The sequence below is a fragment of the Struthio camelus genome, chromosome 1 (assembly GCF_040807025.1).
Source record: "Struthio camelus isolate bStrCam1 chromosome 1, bStrCam1.hap1, whole genome shotgun sequence".
Lineage (NCBI taxonomy): Eukaryota > Metazoa > Chordata > Aves > Struthioniformes > Struthionidae > Struthio > Struthio camelus.
In genome coordinates, this window is record NC_090942.1 from 163,551,079 (window position 1) to 163,574,775 (window position 23,697).

At 37.2% G+C, this 23,697-nt stretch overlaps 1 protein-coding gene across 6 annotated transcripts in view; it reads left to right on the plus strand.

Annotated features, from left to right (window-relative positions):
* NALCN (sodium leak channel, non-selective) overlaps positions 1–23,697 on the plus strand; it is a 241,937-nt gene that overhangs the window by 187,586 nt on the left and 30,654 nt on the right. For all 6 annotated transcript variants that reach the window (XM_068927818.1, XM_068927834.1, XM_068927848.1 and 3 more), the window contains 8 exons: positions 9,229–9,302; positions 18,073–18,174; positions 18,609–18,678; positions 19,962–20,053; positions 20,217–20,339; positions 22,664–22,720; positions 23,119–23,239; positions 23,341–23,472. In XM_068927818.1, the coding sequence (XP_068783919.1) occupies positions 9,229–9,302; positions 18,073–18,174; positions 18,609–18,678; positions 19,962–20,053; positions 20,217–20,339; positions 22,664–22,720; positions 23,119–23,239; positions 23,341–23,472 (771 nt within the window). The remainder of the gene's footprint in view (positions 1–9,228; positions 9,303–18,072; positions 18,175–18,608; positions 18,679–19,961; positions 20,054–20,216; positions 20,340–22,663; positions 22,721–23,118; positions 23,240–23,340; positions 23,473–23,697) is intronic.

Below are 23,697 nucleotides of genomic sequence, written 5' to 3' on the forward strand. Positions count from 1 at the left end.
GTTTTTCGCTGTGCAAGCAGTGGAGTTAGTAGCCTTTCTTTTTTCTCTGGGAGCAAGATCTATAATAAAGGTCTAGCTCATTTGAAAGCTCAGCCTCCCACACTATTTGCCTCTCCTGTTGATCTCATAATTAAAACACAATGTAGCTGTATCATGAGGGGTCACGGTCGGAAAGGGAGAGTTGATCTCTAAGGTGGCCAGATCCATGACCATGGAGGACTATGAATATTAAGCACCAGACGTCGCACTGGATTCTGCATTCTATGGGGAGTCAGTGCACAGAAAAGAGCATCGGGGTGGTATGTTCATGATGACCTATGTTGCCTAGCAGACAGACTGCTGAGCTTTGTACCAGATTTTTTAGGCTATTTGGCTCCATTCCCAGATATGATCCTGCTGATATCTATTAAAGTTAGATAGGATGGAACACAAACATCAACCCAATTATAAGCCTTATTCTGGAAGGGTTTGAGTACTTCGTTGGAGGTCAACTCCCTTTGATTTATGTAGAAATCAGTGCTTCTTAGCACCTCAGGGAAAGTTTATGATTTTATCTGTTTACAATTTGACACACAAATTCAACACACAAGATTGACCACAACTTTTAATGCATATTTGGTTAGCATCATAGATACTCCATTTGGGAGCTGCTGAGACATGTCACCTATTCTTGATAAGATATGGTTGCTTAATGTAGCAATTTGTTCCAGCATGTCTTTTTCTGATCAGTGCTGAGCTTCTTTCATTAACTATTCTGTTCCTTGCAAAAAGAACCACATATATTCTGAGAGCATTCTGAAAGTACCTTTCCTTGCAGAAAGTGTTAGTAATTATCGGAGCTGAAATAGCCTTTCAGCTTTTCTAAGGCATACCTTGCAGTAATGTAGGCAGGGTGTCCCAAGATATCTTTCAGAAAGTCATCGGGAGAGAAGCCATGCTCATAAGCTTTATTTGTATTTGCTCATAAACTTTATTTGTGTTTTTTCCTTCTTAAAAAAAATGGTATAATATTTTGCATAAATTGTCGTTCCTGGAAGTGATTTTCTACTTAATTTTGTTATAATTAACTCATATCCCAAGTTAAGCAAAGTCTTCTAAACTTAACTTTGAGCATTCTGTTTTGCAAAGCACAATAATGGCACAAAAAGTGCAATAGCATTCTCTTATGTTGCTGATTATTATTTTCTCTGGGTAATTTGAAAGAATAATTTTATCACATTAATTTTGAATATAGCAGAAACTAATAAAGGGAACAGCAATATAATAAACATGATTTACAAGCAGAAAAGGATGTTTATTTTTAAACAGTAATAAATACTGCATTCTTTCTGAAATAATTCTTGCAGAACTTTGAGCATATATATGAACAAAATTCATTCAAACTTTATCTTAATCTCTCTTTACTGAGTATCTGAGTAGAGCTCTACCCTACAATTTCACTTACCTTGTAAAGCTTGTTAATTAAACATAGCCAGGTGCTTCGCTCTTACCTATTTATATCAATCACAAGATCCTGCCAAAATCTAGATAACTATAACATTCAAAAAAGCCATTAAAACAGTTTACCTCCTATAATGAGAATGGCTTATGAGTCTATCATTTTCTTGCTCATTACAGTCTTTATTTTCAAAAAAGATCATTTTTATCCCATGGCTGTTCTCCTCCAGACCTTTCTAATGAAGTTAGTATGTGAAAATGCAGTGAAGTATTTTAGTTTCTTTTTGGAAAACTAATTAGGATACTTCTTTTTCTGTTATACGTTTTCAAAGTTTTTGTTTGTTTTCAGATAAAGCACACATAACAATGTGCCTATGCCCCTGTGTCTAAACAATCAATTTAGACACAAAACAGAAAAAGACAAACTTGTAAAGTACATTTTCTCATTAAAATATCTTTTCACGTACACGGTTCCGCTGGTAATATTTTCCTTTTGTGACCATGCTTGCCTCCAGTAGAGAATATAGAAGTGCAATAATAACAAGACACTGTTCTTGTTATGGTCTTCCTCTGGCTACTGATGATTTTAAATTGCTTTGTCACTCTTCCATCTGCACAGTGTGGTCAAAATTCTGCCTGAAAAAGACCAATATTCAATTACATTCTGAGAGAAAGGAAATGGGGGACTGGATACTCTGCTGTTCTCATAGTGCTGTAATTCAACACTTCTTTCCAGAATTAGCTGTCTGCTTCATCACTGGTGCACTTAAAGATTTCAAAGGTTTGGTACAAAGACTGGGAAGATGCATTAAAACACAAGGGGATGATCATACCCCTACTGTTTCTTCAATCAAACAGAATTCAGACACAGCAAAATTTTTCCGCATTGTAGTGGAAAAGAGTAAGTGTTTCTATGGAGTTAAGGGAGAGGCAACGTGCGTTACAGAAAAGCCCTTCTAGCTGAGCCTTGTGCTCTCCTTTTCCCCTCAGGAAAGCTTCTGCTCAGGATCCAGGACTACTCCTCCAAGTCCTTCAGTCTCCCTCATGCAAACTCCTTCACAAAAGCTGATTAAATATAGTCGTAAACCCTTTGTTCTAGTGGAGGGAATTATATGCTTGTACAACCCGAAGTAATGTTCTTTCCTGCTCCCTCAACCCAAATTACCTCCCATTTGAAACTTCCAAACCACTTCAGAGTCTCAGAGTCAGCTTGACCATTGGTCCACACTGCTATTGGCTACCAGGAGTAACCTGTACGGTACTCTTAACTAGCTTTTGCCATAGGTCTCCCTGGCTCCTGCTTTAAGTAAAGACAGAAAATAAAACAAACCTGTCCCATGTTGCACTTGCCAAAACTCTACCTGTTAGACCACTGAAAGTAAAAAGCTCAGATAAAAAAATCCAACCACAATACAAGAAGACATAAAAGGGAGGGATTCAGCTCCATCCCTGGAGCTGTTCCCACATGTAACTGAGATCAGGGACTTTTATGGTCCCCCCCAGAAGTCTTTTGGGGTTTTATGAATATACTAATATTAACCTTGTTCGTGTTCTCAGACTTACTTTAAAATGGTACTTTGTTGTGAAAGAAGATCAGTCACAAGAGCTTGACTTTCCTGAAAAGACAGGTAGCAGCTGAGGGATAGAAAAGGAATTAAGGCTATTTCAGGAGAATGACTGCAGAGAGTGAAGGAGATTGTGCCCACTTCTCATTCTGTACATCTGATCAAAAGGCACAGCCCTTGGCTCCTCATGGCACTTATTTAGTAGTAGACCACTTTATTGACTGTTTAGTGAGCTTATTTCTTATATAGGGCAACCTTGCCAAAGGCCAGGTGTTCAAAGTCCAAATGAAAATAGTTAGTTTTACTCTGGGAGAGGAAAAGGGCTTAGGTGATCTCTAGAGATCCTTTGTAATTGTATCTTTTAAGATTCTATAGGTATTAAGCAAGGTTTTCAAAAAAGCTTAAGAAATGTCCCACTGATTCCCATAAGATTTAGACACTTGAACTATTTACATTCTTTTGAAAATGTTGCTATGTACCTACCAGCAACTTGCAGTCTTTATGCAGTCTGGCCTTCCATCACTCTTCGTATTTTTGTTACATTCATTTTGGTAAGGTCTGATCTCATCAAGATAAAGATGCACAGGCAGAATATTGTTGAACAAATAATTATGTCTGCATTTGAGAGGCTGCCTAGAAAACTCTCACAGGCCAGAAATGTCCTAAATTTTATAAAACGTTCAAACCTTGACTAGTTTCTGTCCAAATATATATTTCCTCACTGTTTCTTAAAAGTAATTCTAATATATTTCTTTATGGTACTGACTTTTGTTATTATTCTTAGAAGCTGTGCATGTTTAAATAGTGATATAATATCTAGCAGTCTGTTCATTTAGCAAGTCAGCATAAACCATCAGTTGGCATCCAGCAAATCTAAAACTGAAACAGAAGCTTTGGATTTTTTTTCCTTGCTTGTAATGTCTGGCATAGTGCAGAAGAATATTCCCATATGGTCTTGCAGTTGCATGTAAAATGCTGCTATTAAGCTAAAATTCCTCATATTCATGTAACAATTAAAAGATTACCTTAAAAATATATATTGCATGTGCATGCACTTTCTTTTGTCATAGACACCTAAACATTTCAGACATTGATATCTCATTATTGACTCATGACTCTGTCTCAGTTTGCATTGCAAAACACCCCCAACACTTACCTCTACTGCCAGCTCTGCAGTGGTATGAAATAAAAATAATACACTACATCACTGCAGGTTTCACCTGTTGGTAGCATACACTTTTTCGTCAAATTCAAGCTGAAGACAATTGCTTTATGCAATGCTTGCTGGGATTTGTGCACTGCAAAATGTCACTAGCAAAATATATCAAAACGCTGACAATGAATAGCATTTCTCAAAACTTAAAACCACTGAGCCGTATCTTAGCTGTTATGAATTGGCCTAGATCCCCTGAAGTCAGCACTGCTTTGCGGATACACCTGGTTTGTGGAACTGATCCACAGTCGTTAGCTGTCTTCGTGCAAAGGTGCTGTCCTGTTTTGCTTTGCTTTTAGTTTTATGTTAAGAATTTTATTTTTCCAGGGTAGAAAGTCTGGAATTTTTTATATTTATTTATATATATAGTAAATAAATAAATCCCCCAAGTTAAAATGTGTGCAGTACTGTTTCAAAGCAGCAGATGACACTGCAGAGTAACAATGTTGTGTGATTTAGCTTCTTTTACAAAGGTTACAGTGGTGTATTGCTTTGTCCTAGTCCTTTTGTACAAATGGAATTTCATAGGAATGCAGAATTCAAGTTCACACTAACAGGATTGAGTCATTTTGTCTGTCAGCAGCAGTGGAGGGTCCCAGGATTTGTGGAAGAAGCATTACAGATTTCCTAATTCTGTGTCCACAGACACACCTGTATAAATAAACTCAAGAGACTATGGGAACCAAAACATGAGATTAACTCTTGGTTTCATAGAAAAACATATTTTCCATCTAAAATATTTTCATCGAGGAAGTATTAATAGTAATTTGCTGACCTGTCGCCACTGTTCCTCACAGATTAAAGTAACCTGCAGCAGTTCTTTAAAATACATTGTAGAGAACACATTTAACAGTAATCAGGTGCTGTTAGGTGATTTTAGGACAGTGTCTTATGCTAAGAAATAATGCTCTATGGCAGAATGTTATGTGGTACTGTTATTTCTACACTGAGCCTACTTATAGGCTGCATAAATAAATATATAATGGCTAATAATGATACACTGAGGGTGTCCTCACAGCACAGCACAATATATAATAAAAAACCCAGCAGGCTAGAAAAATATCCCCTAAAATAACCTCAGTAGAGTATAGTGTACTTATTTAATTCCACATCGTCTGATCAAGTAATGTCTTTTCTACATTAACACTGCTAGTAATTTCCTCTGCAACATTCAAGAACTCGGCAGGTATCACAAGTTTTTAATTGCTAACCTCCGTATATACCAGCATGCTGCATCTAGATGTTATTAAACAAAATAGTGATCATCAACCCCATTTTCTGTTTGTACAGTTCTGTTGCATTTGCCTGGTGTGCTATGCAAATTTGGAAAATTAGATAGGAAGCATTTTGGTTTATTTATGTAATATAGAAAGAAGGACACATGTTTTAAAAATATGTAGTAATGCTTGATTTTTTTTCTAGTAGACACATTGACATATGCCTGTTGTTATTTGACTGATTGCTGAACTCCCTTATATATGAGAAATGGATCATTTGCGCATGTCTAAAAATATTTATCTTGGATTGCTTCTTCTGGATATTTTAAATTTAACATAAATTCACCAGGATTCATCACTGAAGCAAACAGAACTTCTGAGTCTTAAAGAGCATTGAGGATGGCCATCTTTAAAGCCATAATCCTCAGAAGTGCCTAAGTTGTATCATCATTTCCATTTTGGATCACTGAGATCCCTAGGCATCAAAACATAGGATCCTGTGCATGTTGAAGGATTCCTGCATTAAGGAACTAGATAGCTTGCTGCTGTCTAAATTCTGTCACAAGGCGCATATGGGTAGGAGGAAGACAAAGCTTCACCTAAAACTCAGTCCATTAGGTGTGCTCAGACCACAGTTAATGCTCAAGGACACTACTGCTTCAAGTGCAATTCCCACTGCCAGTCCTTCTGAAAAAAAGTGCAGGAGAAGTAAATGCATTCTTTGCGCAAAAAAAAAAAAAAATATTGAAACACCCCATGTTCCAGATCCTTTCCCTGATCCCGTGATTTCTTAGGCATTTTTTGGTTTAAGCACCACTGGATAAAATTTATAAGCAGCTTTGGGAGGAGGAGCCAGAACCCAGTATTTTCTCCTCTGTCACAGTGGCTCCAGATTTGTACTCCTTCTTGCTGCTTTTCTCTCTCTCTCTCTGGCTCCGTCGATGTTGAGCCACTGGCTGGATGGTGGCCAAACACTGGCATGCAGAGCTCTCCTAGCAAAGCTGCCAGCAGTTAAGTAGGGTGTTCTGGGCATCAAAAGTTCAGGGTTTCACTCCCTAGAACAAGGATTCAACAGTCCCCAGTAGGCAAATGTGTCAGATATAAATAGCCTTTGGTCTAGCCCTGTAAGCAGCTTTTCTTGAAATGTTCGTTTTACTTGCTGGCACTCAATAGCTTATCACTTGGCTTGGCTAAAGATCTCAGTAAAAGTGCCATCTCCGGAGCTTTAAAGTCTTTCCAGAGGAGTAGACTCCTTACTCTGCTTTTCAAGAGCAGATCCCTGCTTGACAGCCTGGATGAATTGCTGTGTTTTTGGTCATACACTTAATGGTGAGCTGTTGCAACACCTGCTTTAAATATCTAAAAGATATGATCTTTACCAGATAGGAAGCTCTAGAAAAAAGAGCTTTTTCCTTATTTCAGGAAAAAAGATTTGCTTCATTTTTTTTCTGAAATTCAGTGAGCAAAAATTGGAAATCTCAGAGGAAATTGATGCATTCTGTGTCTGAAATCTGTCCTGTTTCTAAGGCACGTTAACAAGCAAAGAACAGGCATTAGAAAGAATTGGACATAACACATCAGTAGGCAGTACACTTGTCTCTCTGATGTTTGATGCAATTGTTCAAAAGAAACTATTTATAACAGGAAAAAAGAACAAACTGAAAAAAAGCTGTTTTTCCTCCTTCACAATTTCCCAAAGTTTAGCATTTCTAGCTGAGCCCTAAGTATATTAATAGCTAACAACTTGTAAAAGGATAGATACCGCTGAGGTTTGGAAGTTTCTTTCTTCAATCCTAAAATGAGAGGAAGAAATCAATTCTCTGCAAGTGCAGTTAGTAATCACTGACATTAGAAGAAGAAAAAAAGAAAAGAAAAAAATAGAAGAAAAAAATGCAAAAAAGTTGCCATTGCTCTCACCATTGTCAGTTAGATCTAAATCTGCAGTAGGGCTTCATGCTGATAAATCCACTAAACATGTGATGAGGTATTGCAAATGCATTAAAACCTAAACAGATATATTTGGACGTAAGATATATGTACCCATACACAATACTTGACTGGCTTATCTGATACTGTTTCCGTTTATGATGATGTTAATGATATCCAGGTAATGCAACTATTTTTTATTATATTCAGATATTCAACAATTCTGTTAGTCCTTTTAAAGTAATCTGAAATCCCACTACCTTATTTTCTAAATTACATTCTGAAAGGTTGCATAATTTATTTCAGTTTTCAAATTGCAGGGGTTTTAGAAACCCGGAGAGTCCCAAAATAATCGTGTTTTCAAAACAAAATTTTGTATTTTTCTTATTCAAAGAATTACAGATAATAACCTTCTGTGTTACTAGCTTCCACAGGCTAGAAATAGAGATGGACTAGGACTTTAGAAAGAGTAAAGGAGCGACACTTTAAAAGGCAAGTGTTAGGAAAGAGATTGCAGCTTGTTGTTACAGTTATGGCTCAAAAAACATTGGCTTTTTTTTGAGGACAGCCCGTATAAGTCAACACATTCTAAAATTTTTCTGTGCTATTTCTATTTTTCTGCTATTTTTCTCCACATTAAGACATCTTACAATGAATCAGAGCCAATCTAAGTCTTGAGAGAAGCATTGGCAAAATTATTTGTCAGCTGACTGTGGCTCTAAGGAGCCTTTTTATAGAAAAAAATGAGGTAATGTTTAGGAAATCTTTTACTTAAGTCCTTAAGTTAGACAATTAAATAAATCCAGTATTATAATAAATAGTTTTAAAGAAACGTACCTAAAGATATCATTTCAGATTGATCAAACACAGAGTTAATATTGCTAAGAGCTCCTAATTCTCTCTCAATTGCTTCAAGATGACAATCTCCAAATAGCTTACAGAGTAAGTCTTTCAAGGTACCTGAGGCATTTTGTTCATCATAGACACAATTCCTCAGCTCAGTTCTTCAGCTACGATATGTTCCTTGATTTGTCACATTTGTTACTGCTTGCTTAGGATTTAAGGGCTTGAATTTTCTTGTATCTCACTCCTTCATTTAATGCCCAAGAAGTCCTGAACAGCATTCACAAGAATATACCTAAAGCATTGGTCACTGCCAGAGGCAAGCGTAAGTACATTTTTCCCCACACATTTTTCTCTCTACATGAGAGAAAAAAAATTGATAAGGAAGATGACAAAGGAAAGAAAAAGAAGGCGTTCCAGCTTTCAAAAGAAACAGGAGCCGTAGTTTCATCTCACCTAACTCCAGGCGTTGAACTGAGACATCTAAACTTTGTTACCTTGGTTTTCTGTGTAGTCAAGGGAAAGGGAGAGAGGCATCTCCAGCATGTGATCCAGCCAAATCAAAACCAAAGTGGAGGAGTAGGAGGCAAGTACCATGACATAGATGTGAACTGGCCAACCAAGTTAAAAAAGAAATAAATAATTAGAAATAATACATAATAAGAAGAAAATAAAGGGAATCGCAATAGTGCTAATCAACAAGGCTGTCTACTTTTTTGCACCCAGAACTAGCCAAAGAGTGGGACAGGGAATCCAACAGCCAGAGGATAAGGTACATTCCCAAATGAGTTTGCTATATGTGTGACCGTTTTGACCTTTTTCTACCTCCCTTCTCCTGGAAAACAGTATCAGTGCATCAAATTGGGGAAATCTTATCTTTAAAGTGGTGAACATTATCTATTTTATGTTATATCTGTATTCATCTGTATTTCATATGCTTGCACCATAATGTTTCACTGTTCTGTCAATACACATGCTATATTTTATGGCCGTTAAAAAGTACTCTGTTGTTTTCTTGATTTTATAGCTCCGTAAATCTGTTTTCAGCATCAGAGCAAGAAATCTTCTAGAAAAAGAGACAGCAATCAATAAAATTCTCAGGTAGGAATCAGCAGGGATTTGATACTGTGTTGAGTGACAATTGATTTCTCGTCACTCATTATGTTCTTCATGATTGTTACTGCTGGAAATTAATTTACAAAATGTGTATAATATTTATGATAGTATATCCCTTTGTAGTAGGTCTATTGCTTTCATAATCAAAGATAAATTACTCTTCTTTGGGTATGTTATATGCTTGAGCAGTAACTAGAGAGAGATTGTTCTTATTTGGTATCTTTCTGTTCTTTGTCATGTTGAAATATCATGTTTTACCTCTTTTCACTTCTTCCTTCAAAATTAACCAAAGAATGTTTCTTCAAAAGCAGTGTTATTTTGCTTCTAAAGAATTTCAGCCGAGTTCTTGCGTGTATGTGCATGTAAACATTGATGGGGGTTGTACCCTGGAAAGCATAGACTACAGATGACCGACCCTATTCCAAGTAGGAAATGTGCAGTGAAGACTTCAAAACTGTGACCCCTCTAGAGAAGACTCTTGAGTGTTTTAGTAGTGATCGCTCATCTGAGTACTCCAAATAAATCAAGTACTCAGCACCATAAGTAGAGAATGCACTCCTAGGTCTCCAGAAGTCATGTCTAAAATGTCCTGGGTAACGCCATGCAGCTTTTCAGGCCAGTGTTGGTTTTACAGTATTTCCATTAGAATGATTATCATTCAACTAAGGTGGGTGCATTAACAATGCCAACAATTTACAGATCATTGCTTTGTTTATATTTACATGGTCATCAAAGCAGATGCATCTCCAGTATGTTGTGAATGACTGGTCCCAAGGAAATATCAGTGTAAACAGGAATAACTGATCTGAAAAATACAGCTGTGCGATTAGAATAAATGTGGCAGTGTTTTATGAGGAGCAGTGCAGCAGGAATTCAGTGTGATTTCTGAATTGTCAAGTTTCTAGAAAAGTGCCTACTAATTACATGTCATTCAAGAAATATTACAGCAGCCAGCTCTTTAGTTCTTTTTAATCCTCTGTAAGAATACAACACAGAAAGAAGTGTAGAAATTAATGCAACTACAAAACCATGGAAATAAAAATGAGAAGAATCACTGATTTGAATGAATGCCCTTTGTCATGATACTACCAACAAACAATGTAACCGCAAGGCCATAAGTATTGCTTTTAACAAACTTCAGGCTCACTTTATGAGCATTTCCGTTACATGAGTGCACCTTGATTTCACAAGCATTACCATTATGGGTAAATACATATAAGTCTCTTTGTCATAATCAAAAATGTCTATAAATACAGCTTTAGATATGGGCTTCATGGCAGTGTTTTGCTAAAACACTCATAACCAAATTCTATGTTACATTACAATTGTGAAATGCTATTGATGCCACTAGAGTTATATAAATGACAGTTTGTCTGGCATTTTTTGCTCATACCATACCATAAACAAAACACATGGACAAAGAGAATACCTTGCTTTTTTATATTACAAAAATAAACACTGACAGCTGTAGGGGGTCCATTCTTCATTGTGCAGAATTAAAAAGATAGTCTCACAAACTGAAAGTCAGAATTCCCAATGAATTCATCCATCAGCACAGAACTCTCTCCTTTTCAGACAAAGTCTGGAGCAGGGTGGGGGGAGAATCCAAACAAACCTGTATTTGGATTTCACTGGGTTCTGAGAGGTATCAAGACAGAATCACAAATCAGTCCTTCTGTTTTCCATCCTGCTAACTTCTACTTGACCCCTTGGAACGAGGCTTCTGCCAAACCTTTGTATCTAGGAGAATTTCTCATCAACTCACCTCTGAATTCCTCTGAAGAAAAGTTTCAGAGGCAAAAGAAGAAAGTTTTAATTTACGTTCTTCCTATATTGTGCTTTCCCATCTACTTCCTGGGTCATCAGTGATGAACTTTTGAGGAAAATAGAGAAAAGGAGGGAGCTTCTGTCCAGTAGGCAAAATACAGGATTATGTGTCCTCTAATGCTTTATAGGGCGGTACTTTAGTTGTTTAAAAAGAGGCAATCTTTGATCTCTTCTTGAACCGGCAGAAAAAGTAATGTTTATGCCTCAAAGTTGTCCTGAACATTACCAATTTTTTCATGGTATTTCATGCAGGGGAGCTTTACAAACAGAAGACGAAAACCTAAGGAAAGACAAATTTTACAGCTAAACTTTTCAGTTCAGGGAATTCAGAGAAATTCAAAATCACAGGACCTAAGAGATTCTTTTACTTATTTTTACTCTAATCGCAAATGCTATTTATTCCTCACTAAGAGTAGCTGAGTCTTAGCTATTCCAAGTATCTTACAAAAGGAGAAATGACGTTTATGCCAAGAAAAATAAGAGATAATTCAAGATGTCTCTTCTGAAAATATTCCTAGTAAAAGTCTTTTAATTTTTGTTTCCCTGAATTGAGGATCATTTATCTAAAGCAATGCTTCTACAAGGTAAAGCTGCCCCATGGCAACTTCAAATTGACCAAACTGCTGTGCCAAAAAGAAAATGTTAAGTCTGTTCTAGCTTTAGCCCACCTCTCATATTTTCTCCCTATTTTTAAACCTTGTCAAATTATATTTTAATCAAATTCACAATTGTTCAATGTAACCAACCAAATGGAAGGACTGTGCATTATCTTTATGCATTAGTAGGGCAAAATCTGCTGTTGTATATTTCTTGGACATCTTCCATATTCGACTGCTTCCATATTCAATCTTATTCCCCCAAAAGTAAATGTGTGAATGTCCCTGAGCCATCAGGAAGTACAGCTTATACTTCCAGTCCTAGGGGTCTCACCTGCTCATCGAATGTTACATTATGTAGTGTAATGGATTGTAAGTGCCTCCAAGTAGAGGCCATATCAGGTATTTTAATTTTCCTGTAACTTTCCTACTGCACTTGAGGGAAACCACATGTTTTCAGAAGATCCTTGCTTGGAACCCAGCCTTCACTCAGCCTCCTGGAGTTTGTCATGGACTTACTCCTTGGAACAGAGTCAAGAGTGTAACAACTACTGTCTCGGTTACTTTGACTCTGACCAGTGATTTGCATCACCCCTGCCAGTATCAAAGCACAGAGAAGCCTAATTCTTCATATAAATCAGTTCTGAGGTGGAAACTTTACTCTTCTGAGGAAAATGAGGCAGCATAAAAGTGAATTACAGCCATGCAAAATAACTTTTCTGAAACAAGTAGCCCTCGGAGTTACAAATAGCTCCATTTTTTTCTGGAAATTATAAGGCATTTCCTCTAGTAGCAAAAAACGCTGTTTCTAGCAGATTTCATTCCTCCTGTGTTTCTTTTGGGGTTCCCACTTTCACTCACTCATTCGTGCTGTGTTCACTGCTTTTCATCTTAAAAGCAAATTCTGCCCAATGGTTCTTCTGACCCTCATTTCTTGTTAGTTCATAATCTCAGAATGAGTGTCTGGTGCTTAATGGGTCCCACTGGCTTTCTTAAGTGGAGAGGGTAGAGAAGGCCCAGTTAAAATACTGTGTACAAACCTGTCCATTCCCTCTAGTGCTGAAGATTAATTGTAAACCACAAGGAATGGTGGAGAAATTGAGCAAATCATTTTAAATAGTCTTACATAGTCCACAATATAAGCAAAATATCACTAGGATAAAATATGGTTCTGTTGTCTGTTAAACCTACCACTTAACTGAGACATGCTTCTGCCCTTACTTCATAAAGCACAAGGAATTCCTTGTAAGTTCCCTTATCTGTTGATAAAGACAAGCACACTAACTAAAGTACAGTTAAATATAAAATAATGCACTGTGACAGTTTGGGAAATTAGCATTTTTTAAATGAGTAGCTTTTTATTTGCTTTTCATTAAAATTGATGCTGTAGCCAAACTGTAGACTGGTGCTAGGGGGTATTCAAAAGGATTGTCACTATTCTAGACAAAGTTTGCCTGTCACATTTACTGGGCCTGAGGGGAAAATATATCTCATGTCTAGGTGAAACTTTCAGTTTCATAAGCAGCTAATTAAGTGAAGTGCATTTATCATATGTCTGAAACTGAAAACCGCCTTGAGTGTGTCTTGCGAAAAAAAAAATGAATTCCTTGAATTAAATATCTAGTTCTACTAATTTACTAGTAGGCTAGCAGATAATTCAGCTGTATTCAAACAAATATTTCTTCAAAATAGAGTGATTTTTTTTCTAAATATCAGAATGACCAAAAAACAAGATTCTCTGTGCGTTTAGAAGAACCATCATGTTATAGATCACTGTGATAAATGGTGTTGTTGTGAAGTACAGTTAGTGGGGTTGTGGAGTCTCCAACGCTGCAGGTATTGAAAAGTAAGTTAGACAGACATCTGCCCAGAAGAATAAAGGTATCATTGATCCCAGTTTGAGGGAAGTGATAGATTAGATGACCCCTTGAGGTTCCTTCTGCTTCACTGAGTCTATCAATTCTTCTGTAATCCAAGGGAAATAAGGATTATATAAACACTTGGTGGAGGAAATGCTGAAACAGCAAGCAAGAGTGACAGTGAGAATACATAGCAGCTAAAGAAAGGAAAGTCCACTACTGTATTTCAACAGATTGAGCAGATTCTAAAGAAAATGAGTGGATATTTACTTTTTCCTTTTGCAACATGTGGAAGGACTCAAGAGGAATATTGGAAAAGAAGATCCATGAATTATACAAGTTACATTAATAATCCATTTTATTTTAGCAGTCAAATTCAGATTGTTTTAATAATACTGTATTTTTCTCAAAGGATAGTAGTGTAGTTGTGATGGTAATATGCGTTTAGTCTGCTATCTAAACCATGCCATATTGAATGAAATCTATAAAATGAGAGACCGAAACACTAGAATCCATCTGGTAGGTGAATTCACCGTGAGTCTTAGATTATCCCATTTAACCATGTTAAAAGTTAGGTGGAAGTATGATGTGGGCATAGACAGGTTTATTAAGGACAGAGATTCATCATGTAAAAAGTTCTGAATGAGGATGATAATATTTTATGAACTGAGTTTTTTATTGAAATGTACCAGACCTCTAAGACTTCAATGTGAGCAGCTTTTGGGGAGAAAAAGAACAATTATATGCAACAGACAATGATATTAACAGACATTGCAGAACAGTTAAACATTCACTTAGTTAAAGAAAAAAGAAACACATCAAATCAATGTTATGTAAGAAGATGTAATCAATACTTCTTGCTGGAAGGATGTCTCCCTGAAAAAGTCCACGCCTGAGCCATATGCCTACGCTGTACAAGAGACCTCAGAGATTTCAGAGTATTAATGAAAGGTACAGTATTTTGAAGTATTGTTCAAAGCATTTAATGTTTTGCATTAGCTCAAAATATTTTACTTGAGCACTGTGTTTGTTACTTATTTTACAGGGATTCCAAAGCATGAAATAATTTGCAGGGCTTCAGCAGTCTGAACTTCATATTTCCAGGTAACATGTTCTGTGTAGTATCCCAATACTGTATGGTCCTGTAGGGTCTTGCCCTGCAACCTGGCTTTTCGATAACCTGCCAAGTGAAATTTTCTCTTTCAGAATATTTTTTTCCATTTGTACTTTTCGGGGCAAATTTAGATTGTACGATTTGCAGCTTCCTCGACTGTGTTCAGAGAACTGCAAGGCGAGTACAAAGCAGAAAGGCTTGACATACTTCCTGTTATCTTGTCTCCAGCTTCCTAACTTCATCATTCCTCCGCAAGTGAACATGAATCTATCTGTATCTAGCACAGTGGTATACAAAGATGGGAAGGACAGCTTTAGCAAACAAAAAAAAAAAGAAAAAGTTATTTTTGCTGGCATTTTTAAAATAAATGTCTAAAGCATCTGACAGCTGCAAGTGCATAAAGATGGATCAAATCAAGAAAACATTTTTTCTGAACTCCAAATAGTAAACCATATAGCACTAGATTTTTAACACTGTGGGACAGTGATGGTCTCAGGTGTGGGATTCAGCTCCAGACTACCACACCTGCCTGTGAGCTAAGTATTGCAGCTGTCATTGTAGTCAGTAGAGATCCAGTCAATACAGGCACTGGAGCCCAGTGAAATCTTTAGCTGACTGCTTTATCTTTAGATGTCCACTTTATGATAACCTGAATACCTGAACCTTCCAAACACCATTAATTGAATTGACCAAGTGCTCAATTAAGTTACCCACATAACGGTATCTAGTAACACAACATATGCCTGAGGATGTCCAAGACAGCCTCTTGGGGATGGCATATATGACAGAAACTTATAAGGAATCCATAAACTTCTAAAGCAGCAGCTGGAGACAAAGCAAAATACCTCCTGGCATGGCAGGTGTCAATGGCCACATCTCTTCGGGCAATTTAGTTGAGTCCTAGCTCTCCACTGACTATAAGGTAACCATAGACAGCTAACTCACATGTAGGCACTGAGAATAAGGGCAGGTGTCTACAATAAAGAGTTAAATCCTATTGTAAATGTTAAGATAGAGAGCTCTGGAATTCTGAAGTGGCTTGGCACACACCGTCCTTTTTGAAAGTCCCGAAAGGTCTGCAGCTCTTGATGCCTAAATAGCTGAAAAATATCCTATTCCTGACATGGAAGGAAAGCAGAATGTGGCTTCTACTAAGAAGATTAAGGCACTAATTCCCATAGAGTGGAGGATGCCAGAAGTCAGAAGCTATCAAAAATATCCATGGTCTTTTCACAATATCATCTTTGTCTGTGAAAATACAGAAGGTTCATTTGCACTTACTTGCTAACAGTTTCTGATTGCTGTGCAGTAAAACTGGCATTTCATTAGTTCTCTGTTGACTTCAGTAGGAGCTACAGGGCTTCCAGAGTTTTTGAAAATTAGGTAATGTGTATGAGTTGTAAATTTAGATTTAGGCATGTAACTTAAGGCAGACATCATAGAAAATCCTAACAGTCTTTCCACAGGACTTTCCCTTTATGCCTATCTATTATTTATAGTGTGTGATTAGGTTGTTTTATTATATTGTTATAATCAAATAAGCCATCTTGTTCATCAGGTCAGGTAAAGAATTTATTGTTTGAGCAGTTAATATTCTCTTTTGTTATGCACACTAGCAGTTTATGTTCTCCACTCACAAAGTAGCGTGGTATTCATTTAAGCTGTGTACAAGCTCATGAGAAGGTTCTGTGGAAGTCACTTGTTTATGTAAGGAAAATCATTAATAACATAATATCATTACTGATCTAAGGAAATCTAGCTTTTAAAAGCAGAGCACAGTAATTCATATTTACAGGAAAAAAAACAAAGTTACCCCCTTCATCACAGCAAGAATCCACTATAAGAAAGAAATGAAACGCTAGAACTTTCCGTTGTCCCTGCAGTGGTAAGCTGGCCCATCGTTTTAATGGAGTTAGATAGGATCTATTTTTAGGAAATAAACTTCATCGGGTTTTTTTATATGGAAATTGCATAGATATTCAAATGATACTGTTGTTGTCTTTTGAGAATACTACATTGTATCATCCTGCATAACATAATGCTTAAAATCCATTGGTTTTAGAATGTTCATGATTTGCCTGAGATAAGCTATGTTTTAGTACAGGACATACAGTGATTTTCTGAAACAGGAAAATGCCTCAATTTCAATCTAATGTAATCTAAAGCCTTCTGTAATGAGCGTAGCACAATGTATTTTTCTAGCTTGCTAGTGTAATTGGCAGTGATGACACTGAAAAATATTCTAAGCTTCTCATTTTCATTCCAGATCTCACTTGGGATCCACGATCCTATCATTTTTATGTTTAAATCCAAAAGACGGAGAAATATCAGAGAAGAGGGAGAAAGACCATCACGTTAAACAATACTGAGGAAAGAACATGCCTGGGACGCATTTTGCCATCAAGCATGATCATCTTATATTGTCAAGGATAGCATTTATCCAAACTTCAGTGAGCTGGTCAATAGAGTGGTCACTCCAATAGCATGTAGGGTTTTTTTTGTTAAAAAAAAAAAAAAAGGGATATTCCATCCATTAAAAAGTATGAAATATTACCAGCTGGGTCTGTGTGAGTTTCTCTGAATAATTGTTTTAAACAAAAAGAGCAATGAGCCATGCATTGTGTGGTCTTAAATTTGCAGCATTCTTGGTAAGCCAAAATATTTTTCCAAATTTGAAATTGCATTCCTCTGCATGGGAATAGTTATGCCAGCTCCATTTTAATGGAAATCTATCTTTGTTTGCCAAAATTCAGCAAAAGCAAAATGTAGCAAATAAACAAAGAAACCCCACAAAACAAAATATTCCAAGTCAATGCATTCCCATAGAGCAGACATTTCATATTGCAGGATATCAACAGTGTACAGCATTTCATTTCAAACAACGCCTGGTCCAAGTTACATAGAAGAAAACTCCAGGATGTGGTGTTAGTCTAGAGTGTGTTCATAAATATTTTGCGTAAGTACAGCCCTGGAAGGGGACTACCGTAAAATGACGCTCTACCTCCCCTCTTCATTCCTGAGAAGCTCATATTACTGATGATTGGTGCACTGCTTGGCCTTCTCCACACTTAGTGAATGAAGTCTTGAGGGAACATAGATTCTACAGCAAACAAAAAAGCTTCGCAGATGGGCTGCCTTGCTAAAACATGGAGAAGGGTCATAAAGTGATTCAACAGAGAAGGAGCCATTGCCCTGGAAATATGATGTTTTTATGGAAAAGAGTGTTGCTGTTTTATTTTCACTGCCTTACTGTGCACTTGCATTCCCAGAAAGCCAAGTCACCTCATTTGAATGCATTACCTCAAAAGCTATCATTTATATTGAAAATTGTCTTTTATCATCATCATATTTCTTCGTAGGGCCTGCACTAGACAACGCATGCTGAGTGGATCCTTTGAGGGGCAGCCTGCAAAAGAAAGGTCAATACTTAGTGTCCAGCATCATATACGACAAGAACGCAGGTAAACACACACAGGAAGGATAGTTTTAAAATATTCTTAAAATAAAGGACATAAAAAGAACTAAATGTGCGCAATACCTAACTTGTGTAAAACAGAGCTGACTTGTGCACAGAGGCGAATTGTACAGTCCTCATAGTAATTGTAATGAAATTCATTGTAGTGTATAAATGGAAAAAATGCGTTTTTATTTCAAATGTCATTTCCTTCACTGACTACAAAACTATCAATTTAAAGATCAGAAGGAAAGAAATTGGCTTATGTTATACCGGCTTGAAAACAATTGAAGAACATATAAGCTTCTGATGCAAGCGAGAGAAAAACGATAAGAATTTGAGATATTGTACGACTGGAGAGCAGTGCTTTATAATGGCCATCCTATAAAGGTCAAAATTTCATCTTGAGATGTATCGTTAAATTGATTATGATTGTTTCAGGTCGCTAAGACATGGTTCCAACAGCCAGCGAATCAGTAGAGGAAAATCTCTTGAAACATTGACTCAAGATGTAAGTCTTTATAGAAATGGTGGTTTCAATTTGGGAATGTTAGGAATATGTACTACATAATCACTCCTTGTGTAAGATCGATGTCTGTCTATGATCTTGCTTACAATTTGTCATTTGAAATCCTGAAAGGAAATCAGAAAACAAGTGGAGTAATTGCATTAGAATTATCCTCAAAATAATCGACATGGTTATTTCACTGACAGACTTACTAGTTTTGAAACACGTACTGAAAATGTAGACACTACATTAGGAATGCTAAATTGCTACCCAGGGCATCTCTAAAAGCCTCACTCTGGAATTACACAAATAACTCAGACTGGCAAAACAGTACCTCGAAATGCCCAATGAAAGTTTAACAATATTTATCAAACACTAGAATTGTCAGACAAATAGACAAAGACTAAAAAAGAGGAATAATGAGCACAAAATTCCCTGTGCTATAGTTTCATACAGTGGAGTGCATTTGCACTTCTGCAAATTCATAATGATATTTTACGGATCTCAGTGCTTACGTCAAAGAAAATTCAAGGGGAGTTTTTAGTCTCTTCATTTCCAAACTACCACAGTAGATGTGCTTCATACTTAAACACAACTGTATAAGAAATAATGAATGAATTACTCTGTATGATGGTAGAGAGAAACTGTAGATAACTGACACTTTAAAGCACGTTGTGGCTTTGCTTTCGTTCAATGGTAGGGGTAACACACAACCTTACCATCTCCAGAAGTGAGCCAAAGAAGCAGTTAACTCTGAATAGTAAAAGTTATTGTACCCTCCACTGGATGAGCTCAGGGACCTGTCTTCACTCATTCTCCACCCTTCCTGTGTCTATGCAGTGCCTACATATATGTTCCACGCAACTTGCTACTGTCCTGTATTTTGCATAGCGGTACTTGCAGCAAGTTCAAGGAACTCAAAGCGTGTCTAAAGCCTTTTCTTTCCCAATAATTGCCCTTAGTAATTTCAGTGATGTTCATTCCAGTTTGGAGATCTCAGCTGAGCTTACAGTTCCTTGCAGTTATAGTAAAAAGTTGCATTGGATGGCAGTTCACACATGAAATTAAAGCTGAAATTAGCTTTGCTGAAAATAAACAGCCTTGTGCTGTAGATAGATAGAAAATACTGTGCTATATGCTTGACTGAGTTGATGAGTAGTGCATTTGGAAAGGAAGATTTTTTTCATTTGAATATTTCTGTGTAAAATACCATATCTTGCTTTCATCTGAAACATTAAAAAAAACAGCCCACGGATCTTATTTTAAAGAAATCATTTTGCTTCTAGCACTCCAACACAGTGAGATACAGAAATGCACAGAGAGAAGACAGTGAGATAAAGATGATCCAAGAAAAAAAAGAACAAGCTGAAATGAAAAGGTATTTAAAAACCAGAAGTTTGAGTGTACACTTTTGTGTATTAAGTAGTCTCTGTATGAAGGAAAATGAAGTAAGTTATGATGAAAAAAGAAAGAAATGTAGGGGATATTTTGGTCAGGGATAAGGCATGTCATTTAATAATTTATATCCTATCTTTTACAAGGAAAGTCCAAGAGGAGGAGCTGCGAGAGAATCATCCATATTTTGATAAACCACTTTTCATAGTTGGTCGTGAGCACAGATTCAGGAATTTCTGTCGAGTCGTTGTACGAGCTCGCTTTAACGCGTAAGTTTATATCACATGAACCGTTGGTTCAGCCAAGTGTCGTCTTCCATGTTCTTGGAAATCTAGGCCCCGCTTTTATTTTGGAGGGGAAACTATGAATTATGTGGTCACAAAAACAGCTGGCAGTCAGTTGCCTGGAGGAAAGGAAACAATAAAATGCTATATAACTCCATAGGCATTTGAGCAATCTGTGATGCAGAGATGGGACAGGACTGTGGGGGAACAGCAAGCAGCAGGCACCAGTCAAGAAGAAAGGAGTAATGTCCTCTACCACCATTTTTAGATCTTAGGGAGTCAGCTTGCAATTCTCTTTCTATTCCTCAGCTTAAGGCAAGGAGTCTTTAGCTTTATAGGCCAACCATGGCTCACAGAGAGCAGGAAAAGGTGAACAGAAATGAATCCTACTCGTGCTCATCTGAAGACTCCTTAGCCAGTAATTAGAAGCCCAGAATGGAAGAGGGAAGGATCCAGCAGTGGGAGGTAAAAGTAGTTCAGCAGAGACCGGCTGAAAAGCAGAAAGACTCGGCAGCTAAACTGCAGGTGTACCCAAGTGTGGCAGGTACAGACCGATCTATAAGCAACCTGATATAAAATGACCTAATAAGTCTTCTAAACCTCTCTCTATGGCTGGCACCCTGATTTTGGAGATTATGCTTGTCGTCTTGCAAACATATAGTGTAAGACAGAAGATCGCTCAAGGGTATGAACTGGGCACTTGGAGGACCTGCTTTCAGCGCCTGCTTTACTGTTGATTTCTTCTGTGCCCTTCAACAAATTACTTCTAGGTAGAGCAACAGGAAGGATAGATACTCAGTTTTGCAGTACCTACAGTTGGGTGTTCTTGCACCTATGTAGAAGCACAGCCTTGAGTTCAGTGCCCAGGTTTTCTATGTAATTGTTACCTGATTGCAGTCCACTGGCCCATGAAGGAGTTGCAAATTAAAAAAGCAAAACAAAGCTCACAAACATGCATTCGCATCCACTTGCTAGATATGTTTCAGTGCCTGCTGGCATAATGGAGTGCTGAAGGGTTACAGGAAATTTTTATTATCAATATTTCAATATTTTAATAAGAGCAAAACTGTGATTTGTTGTAACAGCCATTTTTTGTTTATTTAAATCCTAACTACTTCATTCATTGCCCCCACCCAGCTTGCCAAGCAAAATATTCCAGAAATCTTTTCCAAAGTGATAGGATATGGGTTTTTTCTAGTAAAAAAGTTTGAGGAACGCTACTATATACAGTGGGGGAAGGAGTTATGAGTTTAAGAACACACAAAAGCCAGTGAGTTCGGTGGAAAGGCACCAAAACTATTTTACATACTGAAGGGGATAACTGGCTAAGCCTGGACTGAGGAAGAGGTGAGCTATACACCTTGTACACACCTTGCATTCTTGTACTTCATAAACTTGAAATCTCTTCTAGGGGTAATGCCTCAGTCAAGTCAGTTTTCCACATTAAACACACTGAAGAAGTGATTACAATTTCACATGCTGATGGCTAGAGCGCTCATATAGACTGTAGAAGACCTCAACATAGGTCCTTCATCTGCATGATTTGCTGCACGAATGTGAAAGATATGTAAAAAGTGCCCTTAACCCCTGGGACAGGGAAAGATTCTCAGGTGGCCTTCTTGTAGCCTCTCTTGCTGAAGCCATTTTGCTTGGTATAAAAAACCTAAATAATTAGTAGAGTAGGAACTTAACTTGCATCACCTGCATATATTCTTATTACTTACGGAGTGGTTCTCACCCTCTGTGGCCTAATAGATGTTTGGGTACTGTAGGTGAAGCAAGGCAGCTTCACAGGAGACACAGGTGGGGAGAATCTAGAAATATTCATCAACAAATGGTTGAACAAGCAATAAAAGAAATAGAGCCTGTGGAAGGATTTTTTTGTTAGTTAAGAATATGATCCAATAGGTTTTGAGATAGAAGGAGCTCTTGGGGAAGCGCTTTGGAATGTAAAATTCAGTAGCAAGGTCATCTTCCCCTCTCTCCCCTGCCCCGGCCAAAAGCAAAACAGAAAAGTAAATCCTCTCATTAAATCCTCCTTACAAAAGCATGAGTCAAAAAACTAACCATTTAAAGAGTCACTAGAGGAATCACGGATATGCCATCCTTGAAGTAGTGCTAGCTGTATTGATGATATGACTAACATTGCATAAATTAAGTGAAATTCATACACACATTTAAAATTAAGCCAAGTTAAAATTTATCTTTGATTTTGGATGTGAGTTACTTTGAGGTGATGGGTGCATAGTATAAGTATAATGCTGACTAAAATAGAATTTAAATGACTGAATCTTTTTTTCTTTTCATAGTTCTAAAACAGATCCTGTTACTGGAGCTGTGAAGAATACCAAATACCATCAGCTTTAGTAAGCACTGCAAAAGTAACTTCATTTGGTCATAATAGCCTACAGTATAAGTGTATGAGCACACACATGCAAGTATGTGTGTATATGTGCATGCATGTGTGTATTTCTTTTTTTCCCCAAAAAAAGTTTTTCTTTCCATGGAATTGTATGGGGGGGGGGGGAGGGATGAACAGGGGGAGGATTTTTTGTCAGACTATTATTCTTTATTTGCTTGTAACTTCCCTAGTTTTGCTACACTGTTCTGACCTAGAACAGTGATCCCTCATGAATCATGATCCTAGCTCCCTCAACTTAATTTATTTTTCATAAGAAGGTACTTAACTGTGGTGCAGACACAATACATATGTCATTGTACTCTGGGCATTTCTATAATGGTTACGCTTGTATATTTTTCACAGTGATTTGCTGGGTTTGGTTACTTACCTAGACTGGGTCATGATCATTGTAACTATATGCTCCTGCATTTCCATGATGTTCGAATCCCCCTTTAGAAGAGTTATGCACGCTCCAACGCTCCAGGTATTGTTAGTAAATCATATTCTGTTTAATGACGCACAGCCCCCTTGTTTTCCTGCACTGCCTGTTACTAAATAATGACTGTTCTCTGCTTTGATTTTCAGATTGCTGAATATGTTTTTGTAATATTCATGAGCATTGAGCTTAATCTGAAGATTATGGCAGATGGCTTGTTTTTTACACCAACAGCTGTCATTAGGGACTTTGGAGGAGTTATGGACATATTTATATATCTTGTAAGTTTTTTGTATTCATGGGAGTTTTCTGTAGTATTCTTAATTTTGACGTCTTTGGATATGTAAATGTTTGGGAATGCTAAAACAAAAATCTGGCTCAGCACCTTACTCCAAATTCAGTAATATAATTTGTGTACCAGTACCACTGTTTTCATGTGCAGTCCTGTCAGCTACATGCACAAACGTTTGTTCAGACATCTACAGATACACTGGCATTTGGTAAGT